The 13,790-nt window shown below is 41.1% G+C and overlaps 1 protein-coding gene across 1 annotated transcript; it reads left to right on the top strand.

Moving 5' to 3' along the window:
- Positions 1 to 1,000: 1,000 nt before the first annotated feature.
- Positions 1,001 to 13,223, top strand: rnd3a (Rho family GTPase 3a). The gene is made up of 5 exons (XM_017694612.2): positions 1,001 to 1,277; positions 1,415 to 1,502; positions 8,515 to 8,624; positions 10,068 to 10,202; positions 10,731 to 13,223. Exons 1-5 carry the CDS (start codon positions 1,128 to 1,130, stop codon positions 10,977 to 10,979), a joined length of 732 nt encoding a protein of 243 aa, XP_017550101.1. The 5' UTR covers positions 1,001 to 1,127; the 3' UTR covers positions 10,980 to 13,223.
- The last annotated feature ends 567 nt before the right edge of the window (positions 13,224 to 13,790 follow it).

Genomic DNA, 13,790 nt, shown 5'->3' with positions numbered 1-13,790 from the left:
CCAGAGAAACTTCCTAAGTCAGTATGTTTCACAGTATTGGTGATAGGTACCAGACGGCTGGAGAGTTTAATTCCTCTGAAAGCTCCCTCACAGAAAGTTATTTCATGAAAAATGATTAAGAATACATTGCTGGATGCCTGAAACATTGTTTCACAAGACTTTTAGGATAAAGTTTTGGCCTAATATGATCTATAATAAAACATATTTAGAGGTTTAAGGCAAAGTAATCCCTAAAGAAAACTTTTTTTCTCAAATGTATGAACAACACATATAACCAGCTTCACTGGTCATTTAGTTAGTCTGACAGTTAATCGAATGGCCACATTTGTGTTATAGACGTCATGACCCCTGGTTCCTATCACCATCATTGTAAGCAAATCTGAGTCAGTGCGCTTCTCTACAACACACCATTAATTATCAGGTCACTCTGAACGACTTTGTGTACATCACAAAGACTGAACTGTGCAGACATTTTGAAAGACCGATAGGATTCCTCTTTAATGAATGTTTACGCTACGCTAACCCTAAGTCTTGTGGAGTTTCTTAAGGGTTGAAATAGAAATGTAAACATTTCCTGAGTATCCAACCGTTGCCTTACACCCCGGTGGGCTGCTGAAATGTGCTCTGTCTGAAGTGTTTTCTGACTATAGTCATTGGAAGGCGCTCTCGGGCGTCTTGGGTTTAAGATAAAGTGCTTCTGAAAGCCGCCTGAGTGCAGTTCGCCGTTTTACTACATGAATGTGGACGAGAAAGCTGGTCATACGTCATACGTCACCGTGAAGCGTAAATCTACCAGCGGCGGACAGCGAAATGGGGGCGGGGTCGCAGCGTTCCTTCACGCACAGCGATTGGCCGGCAGCCCTGTGATGAAAGGAAGATAGACAGGGTGCGGAGAAGCGATTGGCTGCGACGCCACCAATGAAAGCCCGGCTCACCAGTAGTAGGGCAGAGACCGCGCAGCGATTGGCAGAGAGGCCGGCTATAAAAGACCATCCCACGCGTTATTGCGCGAGTTTGGAATTTCAGTGAGTAACGGTTGAGTCGCGAGAGGAAACCGTTGAAGAGGCTTTTGCTGTTGCTTCACAGACCCAGCGCTTCTGCGAAGGACTCTGACTACGAGATACTCAATGAAGGAGAGAAGGTCCTGCCAGAAACTCTCACTTCAGCCCGGAATGGACCCGAGTCAGAGTGTGAAATGCAAGATAGTGGTCGTGGGGGACAGCCAGTGCGGGAAGACCGCTTTACTTCACGTTTTCGCGAAGGACTGTTTCCCAGAGGTGAGCTCGTTTACGGCAGTCTTACTTTCACACAGTTTAGCACGCTCGAACTGTCCTCGTCCAGCTTTGTAAATGCTAGTCCTTAAAAACTCTACTTGTGTTAAAATCTTGACTAAAATGCCGTATGTTTTGTGTAGAATTACGTCCCCACCGTATTTGAGAATTACACCGCAAGTTTTGAGATTGACACCCAAAGAATTGAGCTCAGTCTGTGGGATACATCAGGTAAGCGCCATTTCGTTCTCCCTTAATGTCTGTCTCTGTTGAAGTGTTGACGAAATACATCAGAAGTAGCTAGAGGAGACGGCTCTTTCTAAATGAAAGGGTTTAACTGATGCCTTATATGAGTGTGTGAGGTCTGCTTAATTGTAGCCCTGTTGACCCTGTCTGGTAGGATGTGGACGGTGGCAGTACTGGTTAAGTCCCAGTCTGTCGAATTTGGTCCTCTTCACTTACACACAGCCTTTCTGCCGACACATTTTTCACACTGCACCCCTCCCTGGAAACACGGAGAACACACACTCATTAGGGAATGTGATGGGAATGTAACTGCACCATCTCTCTTGAGGTAATGTAAAAAAAGAGACAGCATACAGGTCTGGACCCAAGAGTGCTACTCCACCTTTGAAAGCTGCAAAGTAGTGATAATAGCACTATTAGACTTCACAAGTACTACATCAGATATGCTCTGGTTCATTATATATTTTCAGTCTGATTCAGTTCCCTGCAGGTCGACTGCTGTTCCCTCACGGGCCGGTGTGTTTTTGCGCTCAAGGAAAGTTCCCTGAGGAACACTTGCAGTCTTGCAGACTTGTCCCCAGGCTAAACCCCGCTAGTGGCTTCTCTGACCATTCGCACTGATCCCAGATCAGCGGGTGGAGGGGAGCAGATAAATAGATAGGGTACTGTATTAATCCCAGAGGGAAATGGTGTTGTTACAGTAGCTATACAAGGCCCATCAAAGTTAGAAACACAGTAAAAACTGTGAGAGAAAGGTGCAACGCAAATAAGTAACTTGGATTAAGGTCAAATAAATCGAAATCTAAATGGAGTAATGCAGTACTCAGTAAGTTTTTATGCTGTTCACAAATACTTTTACTTGAAATCTTGTGTCCAGCTAGACAACCTGGCCCATTAAAGACAAATTCCACAGATTGTTTTCAATATTTTTGCATAATTGAGGTCAAGATGTGAACAAAGTCATTCATAGTGGTTTGATGGGAACCAGACGTCTAATGCTTCTAAAAGCTACCTCACAATGTTATATCATGAATTGTTCAAAATTTGTTACCTGATCACCGAGACATTGTTTTGAGAGTTTTGTTTACATAATCTTATAAAAAATGACAAATCAGTGAACTACTCCTTTAAAATCAGTGAACTACTCCTTTAAAATCAGTGAATTACTCCTTTAAAATCAGTGAATTTCTCCTTTAAAATCAGTGAATTTCTCCTTGACTGTTATGCTGGTCTGAGCCGTTTCCGACACTGAAGGTGTTATTCCATTTGTTTTGTCCCAGATATTAAGCTTCTCTAGAGTTCTTTTCTTTTAATCCTAATTGCAATCTTAACGGATTTTGGTTGCCATCGTCATGCCTGGTACTTCAGAATGGGTGCGATTAAAATTCCCAGGCTCTTAGTGTAACATGAGTTAGTGGAAATGGGGTTAGGGGGTAAGAGTGGATTGAGAGTTGGATTCTCAGGGGGAGTTTCTCCTGAAGACCGAAGCCTGTGCAGTCACAGTGCTGTTAGAAATGGTCTGTACGTTTTATTGGAGTAACAGGAGGTGCATTTAAGTTTGACATGGCTGAGAAGTTCAAAGTGTGTGAATCAAAGAAAGCCAAAGATGGAAAGGCAGGGAGAAAAGCAGTTTAGAAAGAGAGATAAGTGGTGTAGTATCTCTGAGCAGTGTTTGGGTGTGAGCTCTTCTTTGGCCCATTATGTCTCTATAAAGACAGACTGGTCATGTTTCATGGTGTTGGTTTTACATGCCCTTATACATTGATCAGAGGTTGTCTTTGGTAAGATGATCCTGTACTATTGTACGAAACCCTTTATACAACATATATTACTGAAATTGCATCGTCTCATCATCATGGCTGTAGCCTATGAAAATCAGGTACTCAATTTGGACTAGCACCACTTTGCTGGTACCATGTACTTCAATCCATACCTGTCTGCTTTTCTCTGCCACTGTTCCATTCAAGCTGTAGGTCTCTGTCTCTCTCTCTCTTTTTCTCTGGAATGCAGTTGTATCTCTGCTAGTTGGCGTCTTGCGTTCTTCTTTGTGTAGCCAAAGAAAAGACAGCTGCTCCCCCCCCACCCCCGAACACAGTGCCTCACTCTACCCATTGCTCAAATGGCTAGTCACAACCCTTCCCACTGCTCAGCTGGCCAATTGTGACCCTTTCTACCACTCCAGTTGCCAGTCATGACCCTATCAGTCAGCTGGTCATTCACTCAAGCTTGTTAGGAGCACTTTATGAAAGTTTTTGTGTGAATGTTTCAGAATGCTTTCAGAGAATATTACAACATCTCTGATAGTACAACATATCTGCTTCAGTGAATTTGGAAACATTTATTGTTAGTTTTTTTTCAGTTAAGACACGCTGTGTCCACAGCGTGAATATTTAATATTTCCATTGTAAATATTGACTTCAGGTCTTTGTAGCTTCTGATCCCCGTATAGATCCAGCTTTGTGTCTGTTTTATGGCACATCAGAGGCTATGTCTCAGGACCCCTGTCTGAAACTAGACACTGTCCTCAGACCCTTGCTTGTGTGAGTGCATGTGGGAGAGACTTTCCCTGCAGGCTCTAACAGTCAATTCCTTCCTGACGATAGACCTCCTGTGTTTCTTCTCTTCAAGAAGCTTATTGATAAGGGACCCCCACCTCCAACCCTACAGTTGGAAAGACCAGGGGCTTTACATCCAGGCTTTGAAGATGTCCTATCTCCCAGTCAGCACTAATCAATAGACCCCCCCCCCCCCCCCACACACACACGTGCGCACAGTCACATACCATAGGCTCTCATCCTGGGGTGCCTTTTGTCTCTGTGTTATCTGTGGAGTAGATAATGAGCTCAAACAGACAGTATGGTCCTCATTAAAGCTTTCCCCCCGTGCTGTTAAACTCAGCCATTTGCCTGCACACTCTGTCTTCACTGTGCTTGGTGACAAACAAGCACTTTTTTTGACTGCTTGGCTTTTAAGAATGGCTTTGTTTGGTCTGTTACCTTTCAGGCAGCGTATTTGGGAGGAAGTCTTTTGAGATGTTTGAATGGTGCTTCATTTGGCACTTTGATCGTGTTGATGGCTCTACAGGACCTGTACTGAAGCAGAATTGCAAGTGTAAACTGATTCTAGAATAGAATGCATCTTATAACAGGAAAGGGAAGAACTGAACTAGATTTTTAGAGGAAAATGAGAAGGTCATTCAGCAAGAGTTTTTCAGAGGTGAATGTTTTTGTCGCTACGGATTGTTCGTAATCCACCATTTTTCTTGATAATTAAATGATTAACCAGAGCTTTTAAAAGAGCCAAGACCTAACTGAACAATAACAGACCATGCATGCCTTTTTTTGAGATTCTAGAATACTTTATTGGATAAAGAGAAACTCAAGTCATAATAAAGATTTTTATAAAAAAAAAAAAAATTCAAGATTCAAGAGTTTTATTGTCATATGCACAGCAGAACAGGCAGTTGCACTGTACAATGAAATTCTTACTTTGCTGTTCCTCCATTCACCATATATACTCTTAAGAGAATAAAAAAAAAAGAAAATATAATAATAACTCAAAAACCGTAGTAAAAGGTAAAAGCAAGAAAAGTGTACAGTATGTGCAAAGTTGAAATAAAATTAAAGTTACACGTGCGTATGTGCAAATAAGTGTAGCAGCTGTTCATAAAGTGCATCAGGTGACAGATGAAAACAGATGTAAACAGTAAACAATATTACTCTGTGCAGTAATAGATGTAAACAGTATTGTTCTGCATTAACTGCAGTAACTGCAGTTAAATGCATAGAAGTATGTTTTTTTTTTAATAATTGCTGTTTCTTTAAGGGGGTACATTGTAATCTATAATCTTGTAGATCATTTACCCTGAGACAGACTTTTTTTTAATTTTTTTATTTGTATTTCTGTATTTTGGTGACGGAACATTGTAAGGTCTCTGGTTTGGTCCAGATCGTCTGACTCGTGGTCAGGCAGTGCTACCTAATTTCTTAAATGATCAACCTACCTAAAACTGCTCTCAGGTCATCAGTCAGTCTCTGCTTAGCCTGGCTATATACTGCCTACTCTGGTCCTGTTCCTGCCGTCCCGGGCGCAGGAACTATTGTGGTGTAGATCCTGTTTCGAAGCTGAGAGAATTGGACCCGCATGCCTTGCATTCCACAGACGAAAGGTTACCGCCGCCACTCCACAAAGCGCCTATTGTGGAATGGATTCTGAGAAGGGAGGAAAAATTGAAAGCTCATTTTTTGCTGAGAGGATTCTTACCTTGTTAGCCTGAACGGAAATCAGATTGGACCATGTGAACTTCCAACAAGGCTCTCCTCTTCTTGCATTTCAAAAGTGTGAATTTCCTCCACTCGCTGACCATGTTTCATTATCAGCACAGTTTTAGCAGGTGAAGCACATGTGTCGTCTTCATACTGAGTGGCAAATTGAATCTGTGGTCACTGGAGAGCATGCTGACCACAATGGGATATATTTTTGCTTTACAACACCGTAAAGTATTTAGAGCCCCACATGTCCAATGTGGTGTGGAAACACACTCTTCTATGTGGATCTCTAAAATGAAGCAAAACACTGTAGTGTGTCAGTTGCCACAAGTGCATGGTGACATATATGCTTGTAAACAACAAACGGACCAACACAGTCACAAAGAACAGCTGGCCATTCTTTAAAGAATGAATGCGGGTAAGGGTTGTATGTGTGAGCAAGATGGAGAAAAATGTTTTATATAGGTCTGTGCATGTCTTACTGTGTTTGTGTGTGTGTGTGTCAGTAAAAGGACATGTCCTGGGGCTCAGTGTAACATAAGTTAAAGCGATACTGCAGTGTGAACTGTGAGCTAAAGGATTTCCTCTACACTGGCAAGAAGCTCAGTCACGTCCTTCATCATATACCCCATCCATCCATTTTCTAAGCCGCTTCTCCGTCAGGGTCGCAGGGGGGTGCTGGAGCCTATCCCAGCAGTCTTCGGGTGGAAGGCAGGATACACCCTGGACAGGTCGCCAGTCCATCGCAGGGCACCATATACCCCATGTACAGTATTATGCCTAAGTCACAGACCACCCTTTCATTAAATTTGATTTACTGTCAAAATGGCCATTAAGTACAAGTTCATTTAGCAGCATGAGGAGAAAAAAAAACATAACAGAAAATTAGCCTTAACACTCTGTTTCTGCTTCTTACAATCCAAGTAATCCCAGACACATTCAGTGATATTGAGTGATGTTGGGCTCTGGGGTGGTTGGTCCTTTCCTTTTCTCAGCAATAGCTTGACAGTTACACATTTTCAGACCCATAGCTGTCTTCTCACAGTAGAAGGAATTTTTTTAGATCTGTATGGAGCTCCTGTCTTTCAAAGAGACTTGAAAGCTTTAAGTGCTGTTTATCAGATCATTTTGGAAACCTGTTTTTGCACCTATTTTTCATTCAACTTTCCCTTTCTTTATGCGAGTGGATTATTTTATATCTGATCTCCTCAGAAATGCACCCAGAAAGGTTTTGACGAGAAATTAAAAAGCATGGTCTCTGAGTTTTGCACAGTACTATACATGTACCTATGTACTGTACTAGAGGTGAATGATATCGTCAAAATACACCATCACGGTACCAGAATATGTATCTCAGTACAGAATATGTATCACAATATTAGGTTTTTTTTCTGAGGCTTGATGCACAGAATGACAGTGCTGGCATTTAAAATTTCAATCAAAAACAATTATACAATACTGTAATTTTTTTATTCAACATTTCACATACTGCTCTAAATCCGATTAAACAGGCATTATGCTCCTTTTGTTGTTGAGTTATTCTTTAAGTACTGACAGTATCCAAAATATGCTCAGAAAATTGTATTGTGGTGTAATTTAACACAATACTATAATATATTGCCGACTGCTATAATGTATATACATGTTATTACATACATAGATGTAAAATATTCACAAATTTGCTTGAACACTGCTTATCCAAATCAAAGCACATATGGTTGGTACATGCTGTCTCTCTCACAGTCTCCAGGTTTTAAATTCCTTGTTCCCTGAGAGCCACCCAAACGGTGATAGTACTTTTCATATGAAAGACTTTTCTTAATCTAGCTATTTAGTGACAGTAGAGGACTCTTTATCTCCGGTTGTGGTTTTACAGAGATTATAATGGTTTTCAGTAGGAATGTCAAAAAAACTTTTAGACTCCACCTGTGTTTGGCTTTTTTTTTTTCTTCCCTCTCATTGTGTTATTATCTCTTGGCACTGTGAACAGTAATTTTCTTGTCGTCTAGTGTCTCTTTCCCCAACTCCCCTTTGTATATGAAGTGGACATATGATAAACGTGGATTTTCTCTCTGATTTGTTTGTCTGATCTCCTCATGCCTGGAATATCCATGGTTGAGTTGAGTGGGTGGTGACACCCCCTCTGTGTGTGTATGTGTTTGTGTATAGTATTCTGATTCAGAGCAGACCTCCCACGAGCCACGTTAGACATAAAAAAAAAAAAAAAATTCTCCAGATTCTTGGCTGAGAGGTCACTTTACATGTGGGAAGCTGAAAGAGCTTCTCACTGCTTCTCTCAAGACTCCCAAGGTCCATTTATGGCTGCTTTTTAAAACCTGCACTTTAATCATTTTAATGTTGTGGAAACATTAAATATTATTATTATTATTATTATTATTATTATTATTATTATAGTATTACTTTTCTCAGCCACTCATATTATACAAGTAAAAATAAGCCTGCAGCTTACTCAGTGGTAATTTCTTGTCATGTAAATCTGCACCTGCTCTGATTCTAGTGAGCGCTAGCACTGAAGTATGGAAATTCTTTTAGGAACTTCAGTAAGCCATCTAAAAGGAGCATATTTGTTATGCATGAGAGGTTGGTGAGAGAGGTTTCAGTGGTAATATTTATGTTCCAGTTCTCCATAAGTATTTCTGTTATTCTAGTGCATTAGTATTAGTAAGCACTCGGAGGCCTTTCTGATCAGGCTGTCTTTTGTGTTCCAGGCTCTCCATACTATGATAATGTACGACCACTCTCCTACCCTGATTCGGATGCTGTCATCATCTGCTTCGACATCAGCCGCCCAGAGACCCTGGACAGTGTCCTCAAAAAGGTATGTACCATTTTCAGCTTGTGTTGCAGTGGCATGAATCTCTCACCTCAGCTGTACCAAAAATCAAACAATATTCCCATTTGCATCAAATGAAATCACTCAAGACATGTTTGGTCTAAGAAATCTAAAATAGACTTGTTGAAGTGGTTTCTAACACAGTATGACATAATGCTTCTATAAAATGTCCTGAAGTACAGAAATAAATCAGGCTACAAGATGATTGCTGTTGTTACCTATGCAACTGTTTTAGCTTTTGTCCAATTTTGTGGAGAGTATAGTGTAAAACCACTCTTAGGTCTGTTTAAAAGTTGAGTTTTAACTTGACATGGCTTGTGGCAAGTGTTTGATTAAACATGAAGAATGCTAAGCTGGCCACAATAGTCCTTATTTTACATTTTACATTATGACTTGATGATACATTGTCAGCATTTAGGGTTGGGAGATTTTGTGTACTTTTTTTTTTTTTTTTTTTTTTTTAATAAAATGCTCCATTAAGTTTATACTATTCAGCATGCTGTACTCACAGGATTTCTTGTCATGATGAATTAAGTACATTTCGATCATTTGTTAGGCTGAACAGCTTGTACCAACAGAAAAATCTGACCCTCTCATGTTTCTATTAGTTCTGATGGGTTAAAAAGAAAACTCACCATCTATTTGTTGACATTTTGCATTATTCATTTACCTGTACAAGAAAGGTCTTCCTTTGTGTGGGTCAGACTTAAATATCATGTCAGGCTGTTTGACAGGGATTAGGTGTCCTCTATTGGATGTGAGCTCTTTGGAACAGTACATACCTGCAGATTCAGGCCTGCAGTAAGGTGGAATTACATTATGAGCTGCTATAAGTGTCCTCTTCAGGGAGGTCTCAAGTCAGCTCTGCATTGTTCTCTGTGCTTGCTATGTTAAGAGTAGGGGCAGCTAGTCCCAGGTCAAAGTGCCAGAGCAGCTTCTACTTTGAGTTCGGGGGACTTTTGGCTTCCTTGTTCCTTCCTAGTTGCCAGTGCTAAGGATCATGGGAAAGGGAGCAAAGAGGGTGCTCATGTTCCTGAGTGAACAATCAGCTATGTGTATCATGGCAAACCGGATCCTGGCGACCACAGCAGAGGGCCATGTCTCCACACTGCATTATCCAAGATTAAACCCTCCGGTTTAAACACGCACACATACACCACAGCTTAGTCTTTGTTCTGAAGGGGTAAGGAATGTGGATCACCTCTAGCACTGTGAAAAGAGAGCACGAGTAAGGACGGATAGAGAGACAAAGAGTGAGCTAACAGATGTAGGGGTGAAAGAGAAGGTAGAAGCTGGCAAGAGAAGATTAACAAAAGGCAAAGTAGAGACTGGATAGATAATAAGCACCTGGTGTCTCTTCGTTTAGAGGAAATGATGTGATGGCCTTGGTGGGTTTCATTGTTTGCTGTTTTCTTTTTCCTGTGGCAGTGGAAAGGCGAGATCCAGGAATTCTGCCCTAACACGAAGATGCTGCTTGTTGGCTGCAAATCAGACCTGAGAACAGACCTCACTACATTAGTGGAGTTGTCCAATCACAGACAGACTCCAGTGTCATATGATCAGGTGGGACAATGCCATTGGACACTAGAACCAAGCTTTGCTAGACTATCTTTCATACTTGAACCCAAGAGAATACAACTTTATCTAATCCTCTTGAAACTAAAGGCTGACCTTCAGGCAGCTTTCTCTGAAGATCTACAATTGCTTTAGGATCAGAAGTTGCCTCATTGCCTCAGAGTATCATCCTTTTCAGAATATATCCCAAATTTGATACTGATGAGTTTGATGCTCTAAGAGGCAACTCCATCCTTAATTACTTCCAGTTAAGACTTGTTTTTGCCATCTTAGCATGTTAGAAGCAATTACGATGCCTTAGATTATGAATTAAGATTAAATTCATGATACCAAATTATAGCTCAGTTGAAGTTGACTGTTAGTCTTCATCAGTTTGGAGTAAATGAGCTGCCTGAGAGTTGAAAATAAATGGAGATGAGACATTCAAAGATCCAAGGGTTCACATAATGAAGTAGGGTTTATCGGGTAATTGCTGTCAGATTTGTATTAATTCACATCTTTGTGTCTCTGTTTCAGGGTTCTGCGATGGCTAAGCAGATTTCGGCTCCATACATCGAATGTTCTGCGCTGCAGTCAGAGAACAGCGTTCGGGACATTTTCCATGTGGCGACGCTTGCCTGCGTCAACAAGAACAACAAAAACATAAAACGCAACAAATCTGCACGCTCCAATAAGCGCATCTCGCACATGCCCAGTAGGCCAGACTTGGCTGCGGTGGCAACGGACCTACGGAAGGACAAAGCAAAGAGTTGCACGGTCATGTGACTCAATCTGAAGGAAGATATTCTGGGAATTGCAGGGGGAGAATAGAGGGAGGAAGGGAAATTGTGCATATCCCTCCGTCCATACACATTGAGTAAAGAAAAGAGAAAGAAGAGGAGGGGAAAAAGGGGAGGAGAGAGGGACACTGCACACAAAGTCCCTTCTTCCTCTCTTGGTTAGTGATTCCATATGCATCATTTCACTTCCTGTAGCATAAGTGCTGACAGCTATTGGAAGCAGTTTTAATGCCAAGCCCTACCCACTCCCCTAACTTTATCCATTCAGCAAGAGGAAGCCCCTCCCTCTCAACCAATGGAAGGCCTTGCTTCCGGCTTCTGGAAGCGACACGACTTCCTTTCAGAACGGTTATGACAGGGTGGCAAGCTGGAATCTGTGGCCTCAGCAGGAAATATGAAGAGGAACTGGTGCCACAAGCATCAAATATAGGATTTAGCATATCTGTCTTTGTTTTTGTTTGTTTTTTTTTCCATTTGAATGAGAAGATCACCAGGCTGGTGTATAAATCTTCATAACGGGGGAGAGAGAGACAGAGTGAGAGAAGACAGGACTGGGAACAGAAAAAGAGCAAGTGGGAATGATGAGTAAATTCTTGAACTGGTGTATTGCAGACAAACGAAACTTTTACTTCTCTTTAAGCCACAAATAACATGAAGAAGCGAAACGACAGCCCAATCACTGTGGTTTTGAATCACTTCCCTTTCTGTGAGGCTATTTGTCCATAGCTGCTTGTCCAATTGTTTATTTAAGTTTATAGCTGAGCTCAGCTAAAATTCTGTAGTGTTCCATTGTCACCATGGATGCACAATCCTTCGATTAGTCTTTACTTATATTCCGACCAAACAGCAAATCACGCTCCCTGAGGGTTATCTTTTAACCAAAGAAGAATTTGTGTGGTTGAGTCCTGTGACTTGCCACTGCATCAGATTGAGATGGACGTACAGTGGAGCTCGTGTCTCAGTAAAGATGTGTAACGAGACCACATGATCTACGGCATTGACTGGGTGTGGCAAAACAGAGGTTGCTTTGAGCTTTCAGTTAACCCTTAGAAGTCGGGTTATTGCCACTGACCGCAAATGAGGAAATTCTGTCAAATGTGTAGATTCTAAACTTTTAATCAATGCCACGTGTGCTTATACGTGGAAGAGATGTAATGATTTGCCTTTGCTAAGACGTTATTGTTGTGTACAGCCTTTACATTCTTGCCATGTGGATAATTTGTTGAATTTGAAGAATTTGGAAGTCCAGACTTGAATCTGTCGAGATTGAATGTAAGTGTAATTCTTTGCATAACTATGTAATTTATCATTAAATCGCATTGGAAAATGACAATAACTTGACTTCTATGGGTTAACTTGCATCATAGGTTTAACTGCGTTATCTAATTACTGCTGTTTTGGTTTAATTATAACTCCTAACTAGCAGCTATTAAAGAACTGTGCTAATAATAATGATGCTGATATCTTAAGTGAATTGGCCCAAAAGCTCATTAGTCAAAGGCATTTTCTACACCATTCATGTGCTTTGTCTCTGATCTTACTTGTCCCTTATGCGACAGGCTTACTGTCATGTAATGTGTATTGTGAGAAGCTACATTTAAAGCTTAATCCCAGAGTATTTGTTGAATGTTTTTCTTTGTATGCGCAGTCTGAGAGGGGCAATAGCCTTGAGTCAGGGCAAAGAGCTGCACAGTCAAGTGAACGAATCTGAAGGCTTCTTCTAAACTATGCAGTTTGTTTCCTTATGTGAGAGAGAGAGAGAATGTGGACGTCAATGGGTGAAGGACACAGTGGTGAGAGAACCAGGCGAAAGATGCATTTCTCTAATCAGTGCCACAGAAAGAGGCACTACCCTCAGCGCAAAGGTGATGCTTGGAAATCTTAGGCTGACATGCCATTGTGTGCGTAGCAGGTCAGTGATTGCACTTTGAGGTCCATCTTAAAAAAAGAAACAAAATAGACAGCTTCTCTTATCTTCTGTTCTCTTTCTAACAGATTCCTTTAGACAGTTTCTTCCACTATGATCTGGTATTCACATAGGCAGTATTACCACGTTTCACTTTTCCTAAGTGTTAGTGCAAGAGTATGTGTAGGTGATGAAAGTTGCTTCATAAGTAGGCAATCTTGTTTTATTTTATTAAAATCTGTATGTTTGTTCTGTTTGTCGACATAATATTTATTGAATTGTTCCCTTTTGCCCTCCTAATAAATGTAGAATCAAAAGAATCTCTGAAATGGCTTCTGTGAATCTGTGTTGTGTTTTTGGACTGCAGCTGAAGTCAAAGAATCTTGCCATGAAGCACTCCTAGTGGATTACTCTTCTGGATTACCTCTCCTGACTTAATAACGGACACGCATTGACCTTCTACTGTATACAGACAGAAGACAAAATGAAGGACAAACCTGAATAAAAGTGGTGAAATGTAAATGCAGACGCTTCCAGACTGGTGTACTGCATAATACAATTAGCAATTAACATCCTACCATGCTCTGTAACAGTGGTCACCTGCCCCAGTTATAGAGATCTACCTTCCGGCAGAGTCTGCTTCCAACTGCAGTCTGCTGTACCCTCAGCTATTTAATGTTTTCAGAAGCTTTGGATTGGCTAGATCAGATCTTCAGGAGAACGGCTGGTGACCACTGTTCTATGGCATACATAACAATGAGCAGGCGAGACTGACCTTGATTTTTCCACTATCGCAAGAGGAAAAGATCTAAGTAACTCAAAGGTGACATGATTGTCCCCTTAGAGTGAAGGGTCACTGCAAACCAATTCAAAGTTATTCTGACTGATCGC

This window comes from Pygocentrus nattereri, chromosome 25 (genome assembly GCF_015220715.1).
Source record: "Pygocentrus nattereri isolate fPygNat1 chromosome 25, fPygNat1.pri, whole genome shotgun sequence".
Lineage (NCBI taxonomy): Eukaryota > Metazoa > Chordata > Actinopteri > Characiformes > Serrasalmidae > Pygocentrus > Pygocentrus nattereri.
This window is presented reverse-complemented; position numbering and strand designations above follow the sequence as displayed.